Genomic DNA, 26834 nt, shown 5'->3' on the forward strand with positions numbered 1-26834 from the left:
GCACATGCTCTGCATATGATGAAGAATCTGAGGTGTTTTTTAAAAAAAAAGATATGAATGATATTTCGTTATTTTCATTATTTTTTTCATTTAATTATTTATCATTGTACATGCAATACAATTTAGCGAATCTAATAGTGGACAGACCATTCACATATTTTAGGAACTTAAGCCTTACTTGCTAAAATTCGTGCATTCTTCTGTAAAGCTGAAAAGTTAAATGATTTCACATCAATTATTTGACTTTAAAAAGCCCCCACGCTGGCCCAGTGGGCCACACATTTGACAGTCTTGGGTTAAACACTCTAATTAATAAATGTTTCGTTTCATTAGGAGAGGTGTGGGATAGTTTCCACAATAGCTACATCACAGCATTGACAGACAAACTGCAGACATGACTTTTTGTGCACTTTTGCCGTTGTTCTTGTGCTCTTGACCGTCTTATGCAACTTGTCAAATTCCCAAACTTAAAAGCAAAACTGCAAACCACATAATGTTAACTCATAAAAACGTTATGACTGTAAGTGCGTGGTTTTGTAAGAAACTCAAAATTGTCTACACCACAGTTTATTCACTCATCATTGACACCGTTCTACACATAATACTTCACATATCTTGCAACATGGAGGTATGGGGTGTGGGCACATAGCAATGGAATTGGAATGCATGTATTTCCATGTGCCAGCCCACATATGCATATTTGGCAACAAAAGGCACATTGTAAGCTTTGGTCTTCTGTTAGTGCAGAAACATTTACTCAGAAACATTTCATGAGCCTTTTTAGAAACTAATTTACTAATCATGTTGTGTCCCTTCACTCAGCACATTATTCTTTGCTCAGATTGTGTGAGTTGTTTTCTCCCCTAACTTTTAATATTTTCAGAGCTTATTATTGTGGGTGTGTTTTCCTATTATTGTCACGGCCCAGTTAGCATCAGGGTCATACACAAGAGATAATTATAATTATAAAAATGGTGGTCGAACTTTCAGCATTTTCTTTTTAAGGTTAAAGGAAGTGATTCGGCTGTTTTCATCAGAAGTTACATCTGTTGAGTAGCAGTATCTTTTAATACAATATCATTTATTAGTGGATACTATTTATTAATTATTTTACTAACTTATTTTAAGGGAGTTGAGTACATGCTAGGTCTGCTGCATCTGTAACAAAACAGATTATATGACAAAACAAAGGGAGGTACACAAATAACATACAAGTTTGCTGTGTGTGTGTGAGGGAGAGAGAGGGGGGGGGGAGAGAGAGAGAGAAAGCAAGACAAGAACATAAGTGTGTGTATGGGCGTTTGTCATGACATACTTGAAAATGAGGGTGAGAGACTGCAAGAAGCCCCCCTCCCCCGAAAGCAAGAGGTGGACAGGGAAAGACAGTCCATGGTCCACAGCCCCCAAGAATAGAATAGAATAGAAAATAATAAACACTTTTTTGTCAGTCAACTCATACACCAGTTAGTGCACACCAGAACAAAATTTCAGTGAATTGTTTCACCATCAGACTTTACAAAATACATGATAAATAAATCTAAATAAGAATCACAGACATGTACACGTAAGAATATAAGAGAAATCTTTGTGGTAGATAGCGGAAAAACTGAAGTTTTTCTGTCATTTAATTGTTTACATTATATAGATATATATGTATTAGTGCTGTCAGCGTTAATCTCGTTAAAATGACATTAACGCCATTAACGCGGCAAATCTTCGTTAGCAAGTTAGCATAGATTGCCCCATGCGTGGGGCTGCACTGCGCTAACACGTTGACGAGCTAACCGTGCTAACGCATTGACACCGTGAATAGTGTATTAACACAATTCATCTAAAATTACAAAAAAATAATAAAATCCGAGTATGAAGAAGTTATGTTTGGTACCGTAAAGACCACAAACAAGTTGAACGAATCATTTTCATAACTTGAAATGCAAATATAAATTGTAAATTTCAAAAACCTATGTACAAATTTTGCAAACAGCAAAGTTATATGCAACTAATTACCTAAAAATGCAGCCAATGCAGCATTGTAGCAGATAACAGGGCATTGCAGAGGATGGTGAAGTCTGTGCAGAGGACTATCTGGTGCAAATTACCTCCCACTGGGGACATCTACAGCTTCAGATGTAGAGAAAGAGCCGTCTGTATCCTACGCAACCCAACCCACCCTGCACATGAACTGTTTACTCTCCTCCCCTTTGGATGGAGGCTTCAGAAACCGTTTCTAACCGAATGCAGTCAGACTGCTAAGCTGCCCTATGCTCAAAGTGAACACCTTACACCTTAAAAACATGCCACTCTGGAATTGTTGTTACTGATGTTTTAGTTAACTCTGTGCGCTGCTGTTCCCTGCTGGTGGGATTTTGTACATTCATTGGATCTGTTACTAAGATTTTAGTATATTTAAGTATTTATTGTAGTTATTTCTACTTTTTTACATATTGTTAAGTAGCTCACTGCTTATACTGTGACCTAAGAAACTGTGTTTTGTTCATGTTATTTCCTGTTATATCCCTCTTCAAATGTGGTGTTGGATTCCCTCTTTGCATTTGTTCGCCTGGAACAAATGCCTGTACATAATTTGATGATCACCAAAATTTGTCTCTGTAAAAGAATTTTGTTTGAGTCATAATTAAATACAGAATCAAGATTTGAAAAGCTGCTACAGGCCTGGCAAAAACTGCTTGTAGGATGGTTTTTGCTAGAGATGGACCGATAAATTACTGGATCGGATATCGGCGAGAAATAAAAAATGTAATCCGATCCATTAAATATCAAAAAAGCACCTCACAAAACTTGCGACACGGCGTAACTCGCCTCATAACCGTAGCACGTCGGAGCAGTGTGGTCACGTGATAGAGCGGCTGTGTGTGTTTGTAGCATCGCTACCAAACCAGCATTTCATCTCTGAGGAAGTTTTCCCAGAGAGAAGTAAAGCAGGTGTGTAAGTTCATCTCTGAATGTTTGTAAAGCATTCAACCGATATATGGAGCGACTGCCTCTTCTTGCTGCTACTTCAATCGTGAAACTGCTTAATGATCAGCTGATTGGCTTTTCTCTCTTCTTTGTTTTTGGCCCACTTTGCACCAGAAAGAGGAAACCAGCGGCTGAACAACAGCAGCACGTTTAAGCTTGATAAGCTGCTGTTAGAATTTATTTAATATTACTTTCTACACCAGGATCTTTTTCTACGCAGCTGATGGCTGGTAACTGTGCAGGGGCGGATCTAGCAAAGTTTAGCCAGGGGGGCCGATAGGGCATGAACAGGGAAAAGGGGGCACAAAGACATACTTTTCTTTATTATTCTCATTTAAATTGTGTAGCTTTTATTAAATAATTATCTGAATCTTACACCCAAAGTTTTAATCTGGTGTAAAATGTATAGAAGTCCATTACTGTATATAGTAACTGTTAAGTCTAATATACCCTAGTAAGCTATACTACTATACTACTATACCCTATTAGTTAGGTTGCTTAATATTTCTGCTAAGTACTCTTTAAAATACCAGAATAGGGAGGATGGAGCAGGTTTAAGTTTATTAGATTGATCAGTGTTGCTGAACTATGAAATATTTTGGGTGCAGTGTATTTTTTACATACAGGTATAACAGAATAGCTTTAGTGTTGTTGTTTATTTAAACTTGAGCATGAACTTATACAAAATGCAGCAAGATATTAAAAAAACAGTTTTATTGATTAAAAAACACACTATATCGGATTCATATCGGTATCGGCAGATATCCAAATTTATGATATCGGTATCGGACATAAAAAAGTGGTATCGTGCCATCTCTAGTTTTTGCTATTAATGGCTAATGTTTTTCATATACTGTAAAGAATGACCTAAGAGTGGAGATCAGAAAGCATCTTTGTCTGTTTGTTTGTCTTCTTTGTCTCACAACAGAGGTTTGAAACTAAAGATAACATCAAGCTTTAGTTAGGGTCAGCCTTTAGTATCTATGGATGTCAGCTATTTAAGCAGTAACGGCATTTAGTGCATGTCTGAAGAGCCCAGGCTACAGTCTTCTGTTGCACTGATGCAGTTAGTGTGTGAATATTATTAAATGTGCTTTGGTGGTATGCGCTGTGAATTCACATCATCTGATGAAACAGAAGAGAAAGTCACACAGCCTCGAGGGAGCATCCTCTCCTCACAGCCACTCCTCGACTGGGTCATAAAAAAAACAAGCAGAGCACATGCATATTCTTGTATGACTCACACATTACTATGACTCACACATAATATTGTGTTATTTTTGTTCTGCCCAGACTCATGATTGTGAGTTCCTAGCATCAGTAAAAACTATAAATAAAAAAGAAAGAAATCATTATGAGTGCATTGGAAGGGGAAGTGAAGGCCAGAAGAGGAGAGGAGATGAAGATGCAGAGTCTGCTGTATGATGTTTGCATGGCTGTCACCCTCCTTTAGTGTCTCTACATCACACTTTTGTTTCCTTATCTTCATTCTCCCTTTCTCTTGCTCTTAACTGTATTCAGGTGTTAATAAAACGAGAACTGTGGGCCTGACAGCACCGTTAGAGCTGTTTGGTAAAGCCTAGAGGAGGATGGACACGTGCAGACACACACACACACACACACATGCACACACACACACACACACACACACACATGCACACACACACAAGCTGGCATTCACATTTAGTTTTTCTAGAGGCACTAACATTGATGCAAGTTGGCGGTTCAGTTGTAATCATTTATTCCTTCTCTCAGAATCCCACATTTACTCAACATTGTGTTATGAAAAACACTGATGCACAATACACGTGTTGTTTTACACTTACTTACAGATTTCCCTTTAAACTTATTACACTTATGTGTTTGTCAAATCTCGTATTGCACTCTTCAAGACCAATTCATGGCTTTGTGTACATGGGCAGTTCCTTAAATCCAAAACCTTTATTTAAAGGAGGAGACTTTCAATTATTAAAACAATAATTAACATGTAAGCATAGAAGTTATGGCCTGCCTTACAGTATAAAGCACCTTGAGGCGACTGTTGTTGTGATTTGGTGTTGTATAAATAAAACTGAATTGAATTAAACCGTATAGAAGGGAAGCAATCTAGGCAACAATGACATGTCATGAATTTGCACACTATCTTTGCATTATTTAACAACAATCCAAGCAGGTTTGTCTTTTTCCCCCGTTAAAGCAGCAGGCAACATCGATGAAAATTGTGAAAGGATCCTTTAAGGTTTCAGGAGAATTGATGAGCGATTTGATTAGTGAAAAAACAAATATATGATAAACCAATTTCTAAAATTAAACCACAATAGTGAAACAAGCTTAATACAGCTACCTCTAGTAAAAATTAAACACAATGTCACTTTACTCGCTAATACAACACTGACCTTACATGTTTAGCATACAGTTGTTCCGTAGTGTAGTAAATAAAAATACCTACTATTTATATTATATGTTCAAAGGACACTGTGTGTCTGTATATGTAATACCCTAGAAAAAAGCAACCAATCCTAACGAATCATATTTCAGAACGTGCGCTCAGAGAATGTTTGTCGTCTTTGCTTGACCTTTTTTTTGATGATTTTTCTGTCCCATATAAATTAATAATAATTGTAATGTAAAATAAACCCAGATTTTATAATATGTGTTCTGAAGAGCAATATCAGCTAGCCAGTTGTGAGTTTAAGAGAAGCTGACAGGCAGAGAGCGAGAGAGAGAATAGCATTTCTGTTTTCTCTACCAGTGGCCTGGACTGTTAAGCTAAAGAATGAGATGAATGTGACTGAAAGAGAAAAAGAAGGAGAAGAGAGAGAGAGAGAGAGAGCTGGCATGTCAGCAAATAGTCCCAAGGCAGAGAGAGAATGAAAAGAGACGCACAGTGGAGAGGGGGGAAGACTATACTTAGACACCAATACTGCTCTGGTGCCAGAATAGAGGAGAATATCTTATAAGCATCGTGGGATTTTTGCATTACTTATTTGAGATGGACTTGTTTCTGAAATCCAGAGATGAGTGATGAATATAAGCCAACCTACACACAGCAAACCACGACATCACTGAACTGAGTGTGTTGCATTTGGACAGTTGCTTTGAAAGCTTTCAAGAGGACGAGCTGACATTGAAGAGAAGTGCCAGCTTATTTTACAACTACAATTAACCTGGAACTGATGTTCTTTTATGCAAAGAACGTTATATCTAAATGAGAGGATATAGAGGGCAAGAAGAAGTGATATTTCCTGTTTTGATCACCAAAAAAAAAGAACACTGTGGACTTGCTCAAGAGAAAATTGAAGAAAAGTGAACACCATATTATACTTGAAGTTTGGACTGCATCTGCATAGCTTGAACATCGATCTGTAAGACCTTTGAAACATGACCAGATGAGTAGACTTACAGACTTTGTGCTTCTGTTCTGATGGTGCCGCTTCAGTAGTTAACACTGAGTAGAACTGTTTGTTTTTTTTTACCATCAATTTAGCTTACTATTCTGGTCACAATGCAGCAAGTAGAGACTTTGCACAGATGAACGCAAATCTCAGTCTCACATTCTGAACCTTTGGTGTGTTTTTATGTGTTTGCTACAAAGACAATACATGTTTGTTTGAATGTGGAAGTTCTAATGTTGAGGGTGTCGAGTGTAGCACCAGCTCCAGCAGGCCACAAGTGGCGATTCCAGTGCTCTGTCGGGGTTGACTGTAGCGACGCCGAACCTCGCTGTATCTGGCTGGCTGTTTTAAGGGATGTTTTACCTCATGCCTCCCCTTGTCAAACGACCATCACATCAACAAGAAGAAGTGCATACCGGAGGGTCATACGTCACCGTTGCTTGTCTTGGGTAATTAGTTGTGATAAAGCAGTATTAACAAATTTGATTTATTGGTTAAAGGACTAGTTTTGTGCATGAAAATCTTAAACTTGACACACTATGTGGGGCGCTATCTGCTGGATTTCATTTGCTATCTGTACAAAATTGTTTAAGAACAATGTTTTTCAAGAAAAAGTGTCCCATATCTGCTAATACTCTTAAATAAGTTCTAAAATAACAGTTTAAAATCAAACATCAAACATCTCATGTTATTTAGCACCCAAAACATTTAATCTAAAACAGGAAAAGGTTTCAAGACAAGGTTTGGGGTGATGACCAATGATCATGTAGACATCATTCCAATACCATGCAATACCATCAATACCATCAATACCATCACGTAGATATCAACTCACCAACAAGAGGGTTTTGGCCTTTCAATATTACATCATTAGACAGTAGAGTCAGCATGTTTTGACCATGTACCTCACATAGTAGCCGTTCTGACTATTATGGCTTTCCTACCTGAATCGAGCAAATATTATAACAGAACACTTAATATTTTACCTGTTCCAGCTCATATTTGTCCCAAAATGTCTAGTAATTGTGGAATTGTGTTGAGTTATTATCTTTTATTATCATTTTAATTTTTTGGTCATTTTTGAGTGACATTAACCTAAATTTGATGCTCTGTCACTGGTATGGGATCTAAATCTGGAAACACTGGTAGACACTAGACACTCCCTAGTGTCTATCTCTTAAAAACTACTACGGAATACCTCACCTGATAAATGCATTAAAAATTACCCTATTAGCAGATCAACAGCCCTGACCTATTGCAATAAGGAGAGATCATTTGGAAGAATTTGACATAAATAATTGAGATATAGAAATTTACTTATTTGGCAATTAGACTCCAATGATCCATCATGGCAGAACGGAAGGCCATATTTATAATTTGCAAAGCGGCGCCTAGGTGTCACTGTTGATGATGACGTCATCTAAATAGACGGCAGTACATGCAGCGTTCGGCTGCAGCACCCAGTCCATGAGGCGCTAGAAACTGACTGGGGCTCCAAACAAGCCAAACGGAAGTGTGACAAATTGGGAGTGGAGAAGGCCATTTTTTTCCTTGGATTTTGCAGACAAGGGAATCTGCCAGTGGCCCTTGGTTGAATCCAGTGTTGTGAAAAAGCGAGCTTTGTCTAACCGGTCCAGGAGTTTGTCGACCCACGGCATGGGATAAGCAGCAAATTGCGTTCATCATCGTGAATGAACTTACGAATCATGGATTTTAAAGTCTTTTTCAGCCGTCCCACCAGCCCGTCAGTTTGAGGGTGGTAGACGCCGGTCCAAACAGATTTAATGCCCAGTAATTCATACAGCTCTTTAGTTTCCAAGACATGAACAACATGCCCTGGTCAGTCAGTTTCGCTTTCGGGATACTGACTTGACGTGAAACAGTGCCTGCGCCACACACTTTGCAGAAATGGTGTACAGCAGCACTGCCTCGGAATATTGTGTTGCATAATCCACCAGAACTAATACAAAGCTATATCTGTGTGACCCGATGAGGTCCATGCCAATGCATTCAAACGGAACCTCCATTAATAGTAGTAGGCGCAAAGGCACTTTTGGAAAGGCCTGCTGGTTAACCAGCTGTCACTCTGAGCAGGAAGCGCACTATCGGTGCACATCCGCTCGGATGCCCAGCCTGTAAAATCAGGCGCCAAGCAGCTCACGCAGATGCAGCCTGTCTTTAATCAACACAAAATGCGGGTAGGTCCACGCTGCATCAGGGCGCACCAAGTGACCATCAGTTTTTATCACTCGGTCCCTAACCCCTAACCCTGAGCAAAGGGTGTCGTCACAAGACAGCTCTAGCGGAAAATCTTTAGTGGAATGAATCACTGGAGTCGGCAGGGCCTCACAAGGCCATCTCCTCCTCCCCAAAGTCACCATCAGATGCCCCCGTGTCACCGCTGAGCACAGCGCAGACACCACACCCCGCTAAAGGTCATGAACACATCCCGACACACACTGCCCCAACAGGTTACTAAACCCCAGTCAATCTGTCCCCAGAATTAAGGAATGCGTCAGGCACGGGCTAACTGCAGACTTTACTCTATGCGTTTTGCCCTTGTATCTAATTTGCAGGAGCACTATGGGATATTCATAGATGTCCCCATGTACACACCTGACCTCTACCCACTATGCCTGCAACAATGCCCCGGGCCGAATAATCAGGCTCCTTTTTATCTTAAAGGTCTCATAGTACCGTGTCACCCTAATAGAGTACTTCACTCTCAGACCCCAGGTCAGTGGTATTTAAAAGTAGAATGGGAGGCAGAGCCTTCAGCCTCCCATTCAGCCCATCTTCTGTGAAACCAGCTACCAGTTTGGATTCAGCAGACAGACACCCTCTCTCCTTTTGAGATTAGGCTTAAGACTTTCCTTTTTGGCAAAGCACATAGTTAGGGCTGGATCAGGTGACCCTTAGTTATAATGCAATTGGTCTACGCTGCTGGGGGCATCCCACGATGCAGCGAGTGTTTCTTCATTCACCTTTTTCACTCACTATGTGTTTATACATCACTCTAAGTTTATCCTTAGTTATTATTAATCTCTGGCTCTCTTCGACCACCTGTCTTTGTCCTGTATTCCTACCCTAACCCCCAACTGGTTTCAGCAGATGGCCATTCCTCCCTGAGCTTGGTTCTGCTGGAAGTTGCTTCCTGTTAGAAGGGAGTTTTTCCTTTCCACTGTCAACAAAGCAATTGATCATAAGGGTTCATATGATTGTTGGGTAGGTTCTACCTTACAATGTAAAGAATCTCGAGGTGATTGTTCAAATTGTTATATCTGCTCATTCACAGCTGTCCACTATCAGTTCCTGTCCCCTTCGAGGTCTTAGGCATGATTAGACAACGGCCACCAGCCACATTGGCCAGCCTCCCTTAAGCACTTCTCCCTGAACCCACTGCGGTAGAGCCACTACAGCAGGGCAAGAGCCGAACAGAGGGTGAATCGGCATCCCAGGAGGTAATAGCAAAGAGAGTTGACCGCCCACCTGATTGCCAGACAGTCTTTTTCTACTGGTGTTGGCCAGAAGGGCCAATGGCGCGATATGGCAGCCTCGCTTCTGTCAGTCTGCCCCAGGGCAGCTGTGGCTACAACTGTAGCTGCCTCCACCAGTGTGTGATTGTGTATGTGAATGGGTGGATGACCGGCTGTGTAAAGCGCTTTGGGGTCCCTAGTGGGGACTAGTAAAAGCGCTATACAAATACAGGCCATTTACCATTTACCATTTATTGTACCTGAATTTTTAATAAATAATAACCAGCTAGCCCCAAGAACCACCTCACCTCCTTTTTGGTCTTGGGACATGGGTAGGATGCAATAGCTGCTGTTTCGTCTGTCTGGGGGTACAGCTGCCCCGTATGCAGACGCAGGATTAGGACTCTCTCTGTGCATTTCAGGCATCTTTGTGGAATAAAACTCAGATTTTTTTCAGAATTTTACTCAGACGCTGGTCCGAATAGACTTCACAGTAACTCATACAGCTCCTTTATAGTACAAGACATGAACAATGTGAACAAACAATCAGTATTTCTTTGGGGATGCTGAATGACCTGAAACAGCACCTGCATGACACTCTTTGCAAAAATATTGTTCAGCAGCACTGGTTCGAGATAGCACATTGCATAATCCACCAGAACTAATACAAAGTGATATCCTTGTGCACTCTGGTGAAATGGCCCAATGAGGTTCATGCCAAACAGGACCTCCATCAGCAGGTTATAACGAGCCGATGGCACCGGCCACAACAGACTCAGCCTTATTCAACAGCTATTAAAATACCCAAGCAACCACGGGAAATAGGAGAAGCTCTGACCCTTTCTGTAGAGTGCAGTGGTGCTTTTAGACCAGTACAGTTTATTGTCGGTATGTACTGTGAGGTATTTATAGCCCTCCACAATGTCCACATTGAGCCCCTAGATTGAAAGTCACTGGTTGTCTGGTCCAAAATTAAAGTGCACAATCAATTCCTTGGTCTTTGTCACGTTGAGTTGCAGATGATTCTGCTTGCACCACTTGACAAAGGAGTCCACCACAGCCCAGTACCCTATCTGATAACCCTTACTGATGCATCCAACCACCACACAGTCATAAGAAAATTTCTGAAGATGGTAGGTCTCTGTAGCTGAGTGGCTGAAGTCCATGATGTAGAGCAGGGGTCTCGAACTCCAGGCCTTGAGGGCCGGTGTCCTGTTGGCTTTAGATCTCACCCTGGGTCAACACACCTGAATCAAATGATTAGTTCATTACCGGGCCTCTGGAGAACTTCAAGACATGTTGAGGAGGTAATTTAGCCGTTTAGATCAGCTGTGTTGGATCAAGGACACATCTAAAACCTGAAGGACACTGGCCCTCGAGGCCTGGAGTTCGAGGCCCATGGTGTAGAGGGTGAATAAGAAAAGGGAAAAGACGGTCCTTTGTGGTCCCTTGGTATTTCTGATCACCTTGTCAGACACACAATGCTGAAGATGCATATATTGTGGTGTTCTTTGTCAGGTAATCAATAACCCAGGACACTAGACAGGCATCCATCTCCATCGCTGTCAGCTTATCACCCAGGAGGGTCCGCCTTATGGTATTAAATGCACTGGAAGTTGAAAAACATTACCCTCACAGTGCTCACTGGCCTATCCAGAATGGCATAGAAATGACTGAGCAGGTAGATGATGGCGTTCTCAACTCCGAGGTGGCACTGGTAAGCGAACTGATGATCCTGATGTGAGGATAAGAGCTGATTGAGGATAAGGCTTTCCAGGGTCTTCATGACGTGGGAAGTCAGCGCCAGAGGTCTGTAATCCTGGTGGCCACTGGGATGGGTGTCTTTAGTACAGGAATGAGGGCACGATGTGTTCACAGCACTGGGACCCTCTGCAATCACAGGCTCATCGTGAAGAGTTTATCAAAGATTCCACAAAGCTGAGCGCACAGGGCTTTAGGATGTGGGGATTCATCACGTCGGGTCCAGCAGACTTGCCTGAGTGGAGTCTTCTCAGTTTTCTCTGAACCTGGTTGTGAGTGAAAGTGACAGGTGGGACTTTCACAGGAGGCTATGGTGTAAAGTGGAGAGAAAGTGAGAGAGAGTGTTGTGGCTGTGGATTTCAGGATGACTGCAAGTATGTCAGAAGGGGGGTGAACATTAACTGCAGTGTCTGATTTGTTTAACAAATGTAACTCATTGGCTCTGTCTTCACCACACTCTGCCTCTCTGCTATTGAATGGCCTGAATCCAGTGACTTCCACCCATTCCACTTCCAACCATGCCCCCGGATGAACCAGGGCTTGGTGGACCTGGATCTGCATACATTTTGAGTCCAGCATAGCCTAAAATTTACCCCACTGGCACCTTACCAGAGTACTGTGCTTCTCTACTGGACCAGGGGAACGTGTCGGAGGGCCAGTGTCACAGAACACCTGTCACAGCTCCATGAGAGGGCATTCTCGGCCAATGTGTCCCGCCTGCTCGCACCTCCAGCACTGCTGATGGGCAGGGCCCAGTGACTGTAACCACTGGGACCTGCGGAGAGACAGCATATGAAAAAGGATTAGACAAGAAACATGATGAGACATGATCGATCCTCCGTAGCAGCCCACCAAGTTGGGGATGGCCCTGCCACACTGCCAGGGTCAGCTAGACTTGGCCAGGATCATGACATCTTCGAGGCTCGTCAGTCAGTGACTTTTGAGCCCCTCCACAAACTGTTCGAGGACAGTTATATTTAGCAGCCGAGCCTCTCCTGGCGTGGGACCATACAGTAGCCATCTGGCTACAGCATCGTACAACCACCTGGCGTAGGTGAAGGGCTGACTTCATAGTCAACATTCCCTGCTTGCCGTGTGACGACAAAGGTCCTTGCCACTTAAAAAGTCATTTTGAGCTGGATGAAAGGAGAAATGCTAGTACTTTATCTCGGATAAAATTGTCTGAGCCTTGTCCCTGTGTTGTACAGGCGCTGCTGACATTCTTCCATAATAACCTCCCCAACATGTGTAGCTTTTCACTCAGGTCCAGAATGTATAAAATGTTATTCTTGCCTGGGCTTGGACCGTCCTCTCAGTTTTCTTGAATTAGGTTCAACACCTCCAACATCTTCTCATAGGGAGAAAAGCCCAAAATTGCCATGACATTCATGGCCATGATGAGTGTATGGAAACTTCTGACCACAACTGTAGGTCACCAATGACCTGGTGGGTGGAACACAAGCTGCACAACACAAGTAAGATCAGTCTTTATCACTGTTTCAGTGATAGGCACTAGTATTCACTCATCTGCCTTCACACATATGAACTTGAGTGATCCCATTCTTAATGTGTAGAGTTTAGTGTGATGTTGGACCACCCTTTGCAGCTATGTTTATGGTACTTTTTTACTATTTTTCAAGAAGTGTATTTGTGAGGTCAAACATTGATCTTGTATAAGAAGTCCTGAGTCACAGTTTCTGCTCTAATTCATTCCAGAGGTGTTTTGTTGGTTTGCAGACTGGACTCCATGTCTTTATGGACTTGCACTGGTGTGCAGTCATGTTGAAACAGGAAGGGACCATCACCAAACTGTTCCCACAAAGTTGAGAGCTTGAAATTGTCGAAAATGTTTTGCTATGCTGAAGCGCTAAGCGTTCCTTTCACTGAAACTAAGGGACAAACCTAACTTGTGAAAATAGATTATTATATGTATTAATTGGATAGCCAGATGGGGAAGTGTGATTCGTCAATCCAGAGAATATGTGGCAACAAAACTGTATCTGACGCTTTGCATTGCGTTTGGTGATGTAAGGCTTTGATGCAGCTGTTCGGCCATGGAAACCCACCACCCACCTCTTAATTTTTCCTTCCCACTGTCGGAAAACTGCTTGCTAATAGGGGGTCATATGATTTTTGGGTTTTTCTCTGTATCTGTTATTGTACGATCTACTGTACAATATAAAGCGCCTTGAGGTGACTGTTGTTGTGATTTGGCGCTATATAAATACAATTGAATTGAATTAAATTAAATTGAATTGAATTGAATTAATGGGTGAGTTGCTGTCATTCCCAACTTGACTGTGAAATATTTATTATCAAGGGAATTTCACAATTAGACTTGTTGCACAGGTGGCAGATCCTGAGAGCTCAGTGAATTCCACAAATGTTGGTAGAAGCAGTTTACACAGGTGCTTTGTTTTATACACCTGTGGCCAATGTTCCCTCTAATTTTTCATGTGTCTGAGCGAACACACAAACTCCCTGAGCGGACACTTGGACCACTGTGGTCACACCAGCATCGAATCCATCCAAGTCACATGGTTTATTAAAATAATCAAATTACAGCATTTACATTTATGTTAGACTACTTTTAATTAAGTGCTTTATCCCACTTACAATGGAAATTTAAAAAAAAAATCTTGTTCATGACCTTTGTAATATGTTAACACTACTGGAAGTAAAAATATCTTGAACTCCAATTTTGAAAAAACAACTTCCTTTTTTTTTTTATAAAGCTCTGACTTGTATTATGAGTCTGTGGTCTGGGAGAGAGTCTGTAACTCTCTGTCTGCAAAATACAGTATATAATGACCAAGTAACTGAGTTATGCAAACAACAAAGTTTTTTGCACCTGTTTATCTAAAAATGTAGCCAACGCGTTTTTTAAATAAACATTTCAAACTATTTACAGAACAATCAGCTGTTCTGCATTAAATTTGATGCCACACAAATTTTTGTGCCACTCCAAAAAATAATTTCTGTCCACTATGAGATAAAGGAGTGAACAGCCTGATACCTGTGGGCCTGACAACAGCAGATGTATCACTGCTGTAACACCTGTAACATTCAGCAGTCGCCTCATTGTTCTGACACACACAACAAAACTATTGACCACACTACACACTAACTACACACTAACTACACAAGATTTGTGCTCACATCTCAAAACATCGCCGTCACTCCTAAAACTTCCCCCTTCCTAAACAACTAAATGCCATGTTGCCATATCATGTTTTGATTAGTCGACATGGTACATTTTTCGACCAATAGGAAAGGCTGGGGGAGGGAGGCTGTTTTTGCGCTTTCCTTTCCTTTGCTGTTTCTTCTTCCAGTAAATATAAACGACGACAGTATTCAGGAAGAAAAACAAACATTGCAGATATTTTTATCATAACTCTGGTTTTACGTGGCCGATCAACACAATTTAAAAACTGGTATAAAGTCCACACTTTGTCCGTCAGTTGTTCCGTCTGTCCTGCTCACATCTCCAATGGTTGTACACGTTGTCATTAACGTGGCTTCACTCCACATCAGCCACACTGCTTTGCTAGCTAAAACTCCGGTGTCGGCACATAAGGACGCTGTCATAGCCTGTCAACCACCTTGATTAGCTGCGTATATACGAATGTGAATCGCATGATTGGCTGGACTATGGGATAAGGTGACATCGTTCTAATCCCATACAGGAGCAGCCAGTCACTGACTAACACTGCAAAACAGAATTGTTAAAGTATTAATTTTAATTTCAATTCAGGTTAGATTTTTTTTTGTGCGCAACGCAGATTTTCTGTGCGCAGAGACCGTGCCAGCAGTGCGCAGCTTAGAGGGAACATTGCCTGTGGCCAATGGAAGTGATTGGAATTACTTAAATTCAGTCTTTTAGATGGGTGATTTTTTTTGTCCATCTGTGAACAAGTTCCAGTGCAATTGCTTTGCTTAGATCACCTAAAGACTTTTGACCATTTGTACTCCTCTGCAGGTTCACTAAAACTTGTGCAGAAAACAAACTTCAGCTTCTGCATCAAACTGAGCCATTGAATATTCATGTTGATAATCATGGCCACCAACAAGAGCTGTGTCTCCACTACAACCCAGTAATAATCAGGAGTTTTAGTGTTAAAGTTTACAGGTTCATAGCATACCTTACACCTATTCTCGGATTCCTTCACTGACTTCCAGTGAGATAAAGCTCTACAGTGATAGGCCCCTGATTAAGCAGCAGAACGTCTGAGACCTTCACTGCAGCCAGCCTCTCTGATCCTCTAACCAGGGCTTTTCTTACTGTCCCTCACTCTAATTTTACAATCAGAGGAGATCAGTTACCAGCTTGGCTGACTCTGTTATTTGTTTAAAATGACTGCTGAAACCCAATTTTCAGCAGTCCTTAACCTTTCCTTAATCGTTTCCCTTTTGTTTTTGGTTATAGTTTGCAACTGTTTGCGTGTATGTTGGAAGAATGTTTGACTGTATGTTTGAACATGTTTACTTAACTTCTGTATGTGGCTTTTTTTTAAACTGTGAAGTGCTTTTGTGTTTAAAAGTGCTACACAAATAGTTATTATTATTGTTGTTGTTGTTCTGTCATGGCAGAGTTCTGAAAGGCTGTGAACAATTGAAAGCCCTGAGCAGAAACTACCTGCTCAGTGCTGTAGAGTGTGCTAGTGTTGCATTGACTTTAAAATATGCATATAACAGTTATTACATTCCAGTTCTTATATGAAACTAAATAAAATCGCCATCACCATCACTGTCTTCTGTGAAAAATTTCCATGTGACCTTTCCAATGTGTTTAGCAGTAAATGGAAATCATTGGTAATCACCTAAACTTATCTCTATATTCAGTTACACTTTCTGCCAAATAGACGTTGCATCAGATGATCTGCTACGCTCTCACTCATTTCCCCAAACCTAACAATCAAATGATGATGTGTATTTTACCTTTAGTGGCCAGGCATGTTTACATACAGGATATCCTTATGAACCGTAAACATCATGTAGTACACACAGTGCATCGCCTGCTTGAACTGATTTGATGTTGGGCTACAGTCCTGGAGAAATGTAGAATGTAAAACGTTTCACTTTCTGAACCCTTTACCTCCTTTGTCAGTTGTTTATCTTATTTTCCAGATGTGTGTTTACAAGCCCTGATATGTTCCTGTTGTTTCAGGACTTATTTATAGGCATATATTTTTAACTCTTCCATTGTTGGCTGGAAGTAAAAAGTGGAATCATATGTGAGGTCACTGGTAAAGTTTATTTGTTAAAACTATGATGCATCCTGCAATTGGTTGGATTTTATAATGGTCAGATCAGGCAGTGTCCTCAGTTACTGAACCACCCGCATCCACCAACTCACGCTTCCTTAAATGTGTTCAACTCTGTGGCCTGAAAATGATACTTGTGATAAACATCACTTCAAAGTTCACATAGTAACATTTCATCCGTCTTGATTTCCTTTTAAGAGAAAAAGAGAAGCTAATGATTACTGATCTAAACATTTATTCCATCTCCTCTATAGGCTAAAGAGAAGAGAGATGGCATATTGTCATCCAATGAGAACAGGTGTCGGCCACTATCATCAAGCGAGGTGGAGGGCGTATTGTGGCACGGCCCACGGACAATTTTTCTGCAGAAGAACTCGCAGGGATTTGGCTTTACTCTGCGGCATTTTATTGTCTACCCACCAAAGTCCTTCCTCAATAACCTTAAGGTAAAATACTGCTTTCATTAGATGCACTTGAACTTTGAACTTTTCTTGTATTTGAAATCTGCATTACATTAACTCTCTGAGGTCTAAGCCATATTTTGAAAAATGGCAAAACTGACTTGTTATTAATAAAATGTGAATATATTTTGATGTATGTTAGAATTGAAACCAACACTCCATATTCTGATTGCCTAGGGTTATTTAGGATTGGGGTTTCCTGACAATAATCTGAGCTCACAGGGTCAATCGAATTTTGTTAAATAAAACTTTGTTAACTTATGAGGTGTGGAACAACTATTGAACATTCTGGTAAGACTACCTATGTTATTCTAGCACATTTAGCAACTTCTCTTGCACTGATTGTTTTCTGGAATCAAAAAAATCTGAATCTGAATAACTCAACCTCATATACCTATATCATATACCTTGTTTGTTTTGGGTTTGTTTTTGTTTTTTTAGCTTATTAGGACTAGTGACATTCTCTTAGCTACTAACAGACATCATTAATATCATGTTAATGTCATTTGGTAAGTGGCAAACGGGGAGTGAGGAGTCCTAAAATACTAAATCAGCGTTTATTATTATTATCATTATTATTAGTAGTAGTAGTAATTTATTTAGAACATTTTTTATTGTTTAGCCATTTTTGTGTGGTGTAGCAGCATTGTATTTACAGAGGGCTTTAGGTGCCAAGGTCAAGAATCAAATAATTCAGCATAGTATCAAAAGCCCGACGTGGACCAATTAGACCACCAATCGAACTGACAGAAAGCAGCATGTTAATGTGTGAGTGTGTTTATGGGAAACTCAGGCAGAATGCCATGGAGGCAGAAAAGCAGCAGCCAGATGTGAAGCAGTGCCCTGTGGTCTTTCTTATCTTAACACTTGCCCTGTTTCTTTCACAGGATGAAGAGAATGGAAATGGAAAAGGTAGGTGTTTGCTGTTTCTGCTAACTTAATCAACCCCCCATTTTTTTCCAAATGTTTACACATTTACAGGGGGGTCGGATTTATATAATGAATCACATCAATATTACTCAACATGTCCTTGGGCCCCTATTGTGTTATGTTTTGTAATGTGGTAAATGTACTGGATCTTATATAGCGCTTTACTACTCTCCTAGAGCACTCAAAGCGCTTTATACAGCATGCCTCATTCACCCATTCATAGAAGTTTAAGTGCAACATTGTATTTCTCTGCTTAAGTGCAACATTCACACACATGTGATCCATTAGAGAGCAACTAGGGGTTAATGTCTTGCCCAAGAATACTTGACATGCAGACTGGGGCAGCCAAGGATCAAATCACCAACCTTCCAATTATTAGGAGACCAGCTCCCCAAACAACAAACAATGAGGATACGGGTTTATTTTGTTTGTTTTTACATTTACTTAGATCTGATATAACACTGTGGGCTTTAATGGTACTTTAACCAGGTTGCCAGAGGTCTTGGTTGGAGCCAATGGACACGATCTTCGTGAAGAGTGTGAAAGAAAATGGTCCTGCCCATCAAGCTGGACTGTGTACAGGTAGGATACATGCATCTTCACAACATGAATTACACACTTCATTCTGTGGTTAAAAATGTGAAATTTCCAGCTACCTAAAAACAGACGGTAACAGCTTTGGTTAGAGGCATTATGTTTTTGGATTGTCTGTTCCAATCTAATATAAATGTATTTTGCCAGAAAGGCCAGCTCACAAAACTATTTCAACAAACACCAAGCAGCTAAAACAGCAAACGATTAAAGAGCAGGTAATGGATTCGGCAAAAACATGTAAACACACAGCGCAACCCAACAGCACATACGCAGACATGCCGCTGGGACATCTCGCAGATTCTGAAGCTGTAGGTTTCGTCACTCTCCGACCAAAATTCACTGAACCAGCAGCAGAAGAACATCGTCATCAGTCCATCACACTTCCTGTACAGCTCTCTCTCAGTTTATTTCAACACTAGTTTACCATCAAAAATCTCTGTTTCCTCCATTATGTGCTTGGTTATTACCCTCAAACTTCTGCTGTTCAAAGAATACTTGCTGTACGGAAGAAATTTGAGCTTTTACAAATTATACCTAATTATAAAACTCTTAGCTGTGTCTCTAATAAAACCTTTGAACCTTAGTTCTGCTTCACTTCAGCAGCATCAGGTAATGTTCATATGCACAATATACTGCAGAATATTTTTAAGGTTATTTGCTATAAAAAGACAGGGCAGGAAAATCTCCTTCATGTTTTTCTGTGTTTTATCGTCAGTTACTTTGAGACAAAGACCTCTGATGAAGTCTCATGAGCATCAGCTTTGTTTTTTACATAGATATAAAATTATGGATATGTACTGATAAATAATCATAATTATAATATTTCTAACTGTTCGAGTCAAAATTTAAGTGAATTGAATTGAAGTGAATTGAATCGAATCGGGACACTGTGAATCAGAATTCAATCAGTCAATCAAATCAGTGACGATACCCAGCCCTAATTACAACATCTTAATACAGCCAGCCAAAATATGCGATAATAGCCGACCACTAGCTTTGACAATAGAATGAAGTACACGATCATTAGCCTATAAAACTATTCAGATCTATTCTCAGTAACGATCTGAATAGTTGTTTAGTCTTGGACCTATCTGTCTGGGGTCATACATGTCAACATGGATAAAATTTACTGGCATAGTCATAAATCTTATTAAAAGATTATGGTATAATCTAAAACTGAATTATTATAATAACATATAACAATGTAATTTTATGACAGATTCACACCTATATGTGTATGTTATCATATCATGTATATGTTAAATTTGTATTTGGAACAATGTCAAGAACAGAAAGACAGAGAACTACAGTGTCCAAAGATGTGCAGTCAGTGATATTAGGTCAATTCCTGAGTCTAAATTACAAATAGGTGTGAATGTGAATGGTTGTCATTCTTTCTATGTTAGCTCTGCAAATACTTGCAACCTGTCCAGGGTATACCCGCCTCTCACAGTATGGCAGCTGGAATAGCCTGCAGTCCACTCATCAAACTGAATTGGATAAGTGGAAGAAAATGGATGAATGGACAGATTAAAATTTCTTGTCTTTACCTGTCTTTGTAATATAGAGTAGTAAGACTGAAAAAGTTCAGAGACTAATAACACACTATCAATGAATAAATGGGATCAAAAGTTACCAAATTTGGGTGGCTGTAGCTCAGGAGGCAGAGCAGGTCATCTACTGAGTAGAAGGCTGGTGTTTCAGTCCCTGCCTGCTCCAGTCTGCATGCCACATATTTTTAAGTTGCTTTTTGATATATCCATCTCTGTCACGGTCGATAGCAGGGACTCAAGCACAGGGCGCAGGGACTCAAGCATTTCCAAACACAGTTTATTTATGACACCAGTGCAGAATATATACAGTGAGGGGGGAAATCCAGGGTTCCAAAGGTCCAAGGGGAAGCTCTCTCACACTCGTTCTCGTCTTCACGCCCAAACTCACACACGTTCGCACAGCAGGATGGTCACAAGTCCGGGGAGGAAAACTATCACACAAGAGAGAGAACACGTCACAAAACACTTAAGCAATTCACGGGAGCTGAGAGGATCACTAACGTGTCTCACACAATCATCCAGCGACGAGAGGCTCTGCGTCCCAGCCTCAAATAGTGGACAGGTAATGACAGCTAATCGCAAACAGGTGTGTGGGCCAAGGGCGGGAGCCCGCAGTGAGCTCCGCCCAGGCAGAGAGGAGAGAGAGGGAGAGAAAGAATACAAAACACATGTAGACATGCGGGGCCGGCTGGGCAGACATGGGGACCATGACAATATCTGTGTGAAATATAGATAGAAAGCACTTAATCATAGAAATATAGTTCTTGTATGAATGGGTGAGTGAGGCATCTTGGATGCTTTGAGTGCTCAGGTAGAAGCCAGTAAAGTGCTATATATAAGAACCAGTAGATTTACCTATTTGATGCAAATAAATGTCGTCTAAAGCCCTTTGAGTGGTTAGTAAGACTAGAGGAGTGCTATATACACACTACTAAGACATTTGCCAAGTGCCACAGTTCAACTGATTGCTAACGTAAAAACAACAACAGCACATAGGCATGTGGATACGGTCAAGACCATTAGCTGAAATTTGAACGGCGGACAATCAGAAACTGTTCCCACACAACAACTAGAGAGTTTAATGCCAATGTTTGAAAAAGTGGTGAATGGCTAGACTGGGTTGAGATGTTGGGACTGCAGTAACTCAAATAAACACTCGTTAAAACAAGGTATGCAAAAGAGCATCTCGAAATGCGCAAAACCTTGAAGCAGCTGTACTACAGCAGCAGAAGACAACACTGTGCACCATTCCTGTCAGCTACAAACAGGGAGTTGATGCTTTGGCATGAGCTCACCATAATTGGACAACAGAAGATTGCAACAATGTTGCCTGATCTGAGAATTTTGCTTAAACAACATGAAAGCAATGATCTATCCTGCCTCGTGTTAATGGTTCAGCCTGGTGGTCTAATAGTGTGGGAGATATTTTCTGGGAACACTTTAGGTCCTTTAGTAACCCAACCACACACCCTGTGCATGCAACTTTTATTTTCCTTTCCTCTCTTAGTGTGTGTGCCTTTGTGTCTTCCAGGGGACAGACTGGTGAAGGTGAATGGGCAGAGCGTTCTGGGGAAAACCTACTCTCAGGTTATAGCACTCATCCAAAACAGGTTGGAGATTTTTTTTTTTTTTTTTTTTTACATCTCATTGATTACATCTAAATTCTTTATCAAGGATTAGACTAATTTTTATGGTATTTTTTATTTTATTATTTTTTTGTAGTGAAAACATTCTGGAGCTCTCTATTATGCCAAAAGATGAGGATGTGTTGCAGTTGGTAAGTGTGAGTATAGTCTTTCTTTAATATTCTCTTCTTCTCTTCTTTTCCCTTGTGACTTGTGTAACCATCAGTGAGCTAGCCATCAGTGTAACAACAGGGGTTTAAATTTCTGCTTCAGTTCATTCGGAAACTGTTCAAATGTTTGTGCATGGACAGAAAGGACTTCATTATCAGCTGGCATGCACAGGTAACTGTGTAATTAATTAATTCTGCTAAAAGAGAAGGGGATGAGATAAAAATAGATCACCCAACAAAGAACCTGTTGAAAATGCTTTGAAGTTTTACAAGCTGGGTTCCAATGTTGGTTGTACGGTAAAGATTTACAGACAAAAAGCCAGAAAAAGTGCTGCATAGTGCATCCTGACTGACTCTGCCCTCTTGCTATCCCTGCTGTTCATCCTGTATTTCGATTTTACATTGTCTCCTCCCCCCTGCTGTCCTCAGGCATACTCCAAGGATGCCTACATGAAAGGCAATGAGCCATACTCAGGTAAAGCCCGAAACCTCCCAGAGCCACCACCTCCTTACTATCCGTCAAACAAGCCCAGCTCTACTTCCTCACAGACTAGCCGCAACATTTACAGCTCCCTTGACAACTGGCAGTGTCGAACCAGCCCTGTCACCCCACCATTAGACAACCGCCGCCCTGCTGCTTCTACTCCCCCTGAGTGTTGGTTTAGGAGTCCTGAGGATCCAAGCGTTCGATTTGCCCCATTGGGGGGACACCGCGGACGGTCCTCATCTGCCGTTACCGCGCTGGACTTTCACTTTGTTAACCACAATGCAGCCATCGCTTCTGCAACTCTACCTCCACCTCGGAAAGCTCCTGCCCATTGTCATGTTGGCACCCTCTACCACCAGGCACTGTCAGACTATAGCCACAATCATGGCACAGAATGCATCTCACCCCAGTATCGCAGTATATCTCAGGATTATTTAGCTGAGCTGGGGTTGGGCTTAACAGTTACTCCCAAACCATCAGCTACTGCTGTGGCTTCTTTAGAGCAACGGAGAAGAGAAACCTTCCTGCATCACCAAGCAGCTGCTGCTGCCCACTATTCCTGTTGGTTCAGCAGCTGTGGTAGTTCATCAGGACCAGCAAAGAAGTCCTGTTCAGAGACCCTGCTGGCAGCCTATGCCGAATATGAGCACAACTACGGACGTTCTATGGAAACACTGGCCCAAGCCTCCGCTCTGGTCAGTGCACATTCTGAACAGACTTCACAAAGCTCCAACATGATAAAATTCAACATACAGAAAGACCCGAGAACCTCAGAACCTCAGCACCAAAGCACAGGAAAATCATCTATCACAACTTCTTCTACAGGGCCTCCCAGTGAGAGACAGTCAGGTCAGCAAGTAGCAGAGCCCCAGAAAAGGAGAGGAAGAGAGGAAGAGCAAGTGGGCTACAAAAGCTACAGCCCTACTTTTTCCCACAAAGCTGGTCATGTCTTTCAGCAAGCCCACTCCTTTAGAGAGCCTGGCTACAGCAGCCCTCACCTTGACTGGAGGCCTGCCACCAGAGACAGCCCTGCTGATACTGATGTAGGGTCCAAGTTCATTACCCCTCAGTCTGCATCAGAGGAGGAGATAATGGAGTTTGGGGAGCACCGAGAAGTCATCTCCCCTGTATCTGTGACTCAAGAGGTGGTCCTAAGGCAGAAGCTGCCTCCAGGTCGTCATACAGCCATTCAGACTCTGCAACATTCGAACTACAACACACCTGTGGAGTCCACAGAGCTGCCTGATTTGACACTCTGCACCTCTCCTGTTCCTGCAGAGACTATTCCCAACCGCAGGTCCAGCGGCAACCTGGCACAGAATGTATTTGATTCCTTATCCTTTATTCCCTTCATAGGTTAGTAACCTTTCCTCAAACTTGCATAGTTATACGGTGTCAGATTGTAACAAATTTAAAGGTTATAATGAATGCTTTTAAATTGGATATTTACAACAATGTTAAAAGTGCTATTTTATGTCATTATTCATTATTCTCAACATTTCTTGTCTAGTCTGCTGACAGATGGAGAGAAATAAAATATATCAAAGAGATCTAATCAAACTACAACTTGAGGGTTAGTTCACAAAACTTACAAAAAATGCAACTGAAGGCACAAATAATCTTTAAGATCCTGTCAGCTAGGCAAATAGCTCAGCAGCATTGTCTCAAAAGCACTGTGAGTGCCAGTCCTTTTACCATTTATCAAAATTATATCACAATATTTCAAGAAAAGTTGCAGTAAAAGTATTTTTGTCAATATAGTAAAAAAAAACAAAAAAAACAACAATGTTTCACTGACATTTGCAGCATGGAGCACCAGGTCACATTTATATGTGTGAGTAAATGGTAAAATGGTAAATGGCCTGTATTTGTATAGCGCTTTTCTAGTCCCTAAGGACCCCAAAGCGCTTTACACAACCTGTCATTCACCCATTCACACACTGGTGATGGCAGCTACATTGTAGCCACAGCCGCCCTGGGGCGCACTGACAGAGGCGAGGCTGCCGGACACTGGCGCCACCGGGCCCTCTGACCACCACCAGTAGGCAACGGGTGAAGTGTCTCGCCCAAGGACACAACGACCAAGACTGTCCAAGCCGGGGCTCGAACCGGCAACCTTCCGATTACAAGGTGAACTCCCAACTCTTGAGCCACGATAAATAAATACAGGGCATTTATTTTCACCCTTTTTTAATGAGTTACACACTGCCTATTACTATTTGCAGTATTACACCTAGTGGCAAGGCATGAATCAAATGTAGGCCTAAAAATTACTTAGGTAGGTTTTTGTTTGTTTGGTTGGTTGGTTGGTTGGTTGTTCCCCCTGAAAAATGAAGTAAAAATCTAAAATAACTGCTTTACAGTTAAATTCAATAATAAGTGAAGAAACTTAACCTCTTACCTTTTCAGGCTTTACAGGAGCCACAATATTGTCACATAATTGTCACAAAATTGAAACTGAAAAATGGTTTTTGTGATGTTGAATCATGGTCGAGCTTTTACCCAGCTGCCTAAAGCCCATCAGCATCAGTAGCTTTCATCCATCATCTGCTCTTCCTATCATATGGAGTGCAACTAGCAAACACAAGAGTCGTGTTTACATTTAGGTTGCACATCACCAGCTGCTAGTATCTCCTCTTTCGAGGTCTAGTTTTACTCAACACTGTTTTTGTTTTACAACAATCCTCGATTCCACAGGTATCGTGGGACAACAGCAATGATATCACAATATCACATTTTTAAATGTGATATTTAAATAAATGATTTAAATTGTGTGAAGTCATTCTTCCGTGGATCTTGCCACGCTCCTGTGCATTATACCTGGCTCTGAAGATCGCGTAGCCCTCCGGTGCTGTTGGCTCGTCTGGTTTCACAAGTTTGAAAAAACAAAGCGCTGACCAGTCCTGCATGCACTGCTGCATAGATGCGCTGTATCAGAGGTGCCGAATCATAACAGATGGTAACTTTTGCTGAAACAAGAAGACACAAAAAAAAAACAACAGCTAAAAAGTAGGTCTGACTCTAAGCAATCTATGACGTTTGCAACAGACCGCCATGTTAATTCAAAAAGGCCTCGCTTGCCTCAGTTAAGGTCGTGTTCATGACTCAACAATAAGAATGAAAAAAAAAGCTTCCATGGGTGATTTTCCAGTTTTCCTGCCTTTCAGCCTACACAAAAAATGCCTGACAATAAACCATCTTAAACTGAACATACCTAACAATGAGGCTGAATTAAAACATTTTTGCTGCTTAACTCAAAGATTTTTTTTTTACCAACAAATACTGTTTTAAGATCCTCCTGGCAGCAAACAAAAAAAGCCCAAACAAAATGTTGGAATCAGGAAAGTCTCCCTAACACCACATTGTTTGTCAGTATTGTCATGCATATAGATTCACTGGAACAAATAACATTTTATTATTAGCCATAGCAACTAGCTGCTACTTTGATAAAATTTAAAAGACAGCTAACATGGCTAGTGAATAACTGATCATCGTTAAAAACCCATGTTTGCTGTGTGTGCCGACCAGGCTGACATTTAGTGATTCTATTTATGACTCACTGTTGTTACAACAGGAGCTTTACTGACCCCATTAAGTGTTATTCAGTGATGCGAACATCAACTCCTGTTCATGGGTTCAGCTGCTACTCAGGGGAGGAGAGTGCCTGTCTGTCTGCAGCAGTGGTGTGTGATGAAGTGTGTCAGCTGAGGTGAAGACAGTTTGTATCCATATTGTTGCAAATAATTATCTAATCCAGTAGTAATGGTCGCTTTATTATTGTGTCACAAGTGTTTGACACAATGTGTAACAAGTGTAGCTTCTTGTGAAAAAATGTTTCTAGATTAGACTCTTAAGTAATGTTAAGAACGAGATAAATATCACAAAGTGCTTCACATCAAAAATGTTTAAAGAAACAAATCAAAACAAAAATTGCACAAAAGCAAGCCTAAAAAGAGTTCTCGATGAGTTTTAGGTACATTTCACAAGACATCACTGAGTCACTGAATCACTTCATGCTTCTTTATAGAAGAACATACTTTCAGTCTAATAAGATTGCACATCTAAAGCAGTGTTTTAGCATACGACCTTGTTAGCATGGCAGGCTAAAATACCATGCTATGTGAAAGTATAAAAAGTAT

The 26834-nt window shown here is 41.1% G+C and overlaps 1 protein-coding gene across 7 annotated transcripts in view; it reads left to right on the top strand.

The window, feature by feature from the left end:
• Positions 1–26834, top strand: part of LOC146513309 (rho GTPase-activating protein 23-like) — a 71018-nt gene that overhangs the window by 22395 nt on the left and 21789 nt on the right. For 2 of the 7 annotated variants that reach the window (XM_085171328.1, XM_085171332.1), the window contains exons 1-7: positions 3341–6823; positions 17130–17321; positions 18224–18248; positions 18756–18848; positions 21945–22023; positions 22136–22196; positions 22638–24051. In XM_085171328.1, coding sequence (XP_085027454.1) covers positions 6608–6823; positions 17130–17321; positions 18224–18248; positions 18756–18848; positions 21945–22023; positions 22136–22196; positions 22638–24051 — 2080 coding nt within the window. In that variant the 5' untranslated portion in view covers positions 3341–6607. Of the gene's footprint in view, positions 1–3339; positions 6824–17129; positions 17322–18223; positions 18249–18755; positions 18849–21944; positions 22024–22135; positions 22197–22637; positions 24052–26834 lie in introns of those variants that run through there. The other 5 variants (XM_085171329.1, XM_085171333.1, XM_085171331.1 and 2 more) reach the window with 3 other exon arrangements.

The sequence above is a fragment of the Neolamprologus multifasciatus genome, chromosome 8, assembly GCF_963576455.1.
Source record: "Neolamprologus multifasciatus chromosome 8, fNeoMul1.2, whole genome shotgun sequence".
NCBI classification, from domain to species: Eukaryota; Metazoa; Chordata; class Actinopteri; order Cichliformes; family Cichlidae; genus Neolamprologus; species Neolamprologus multifasciatus.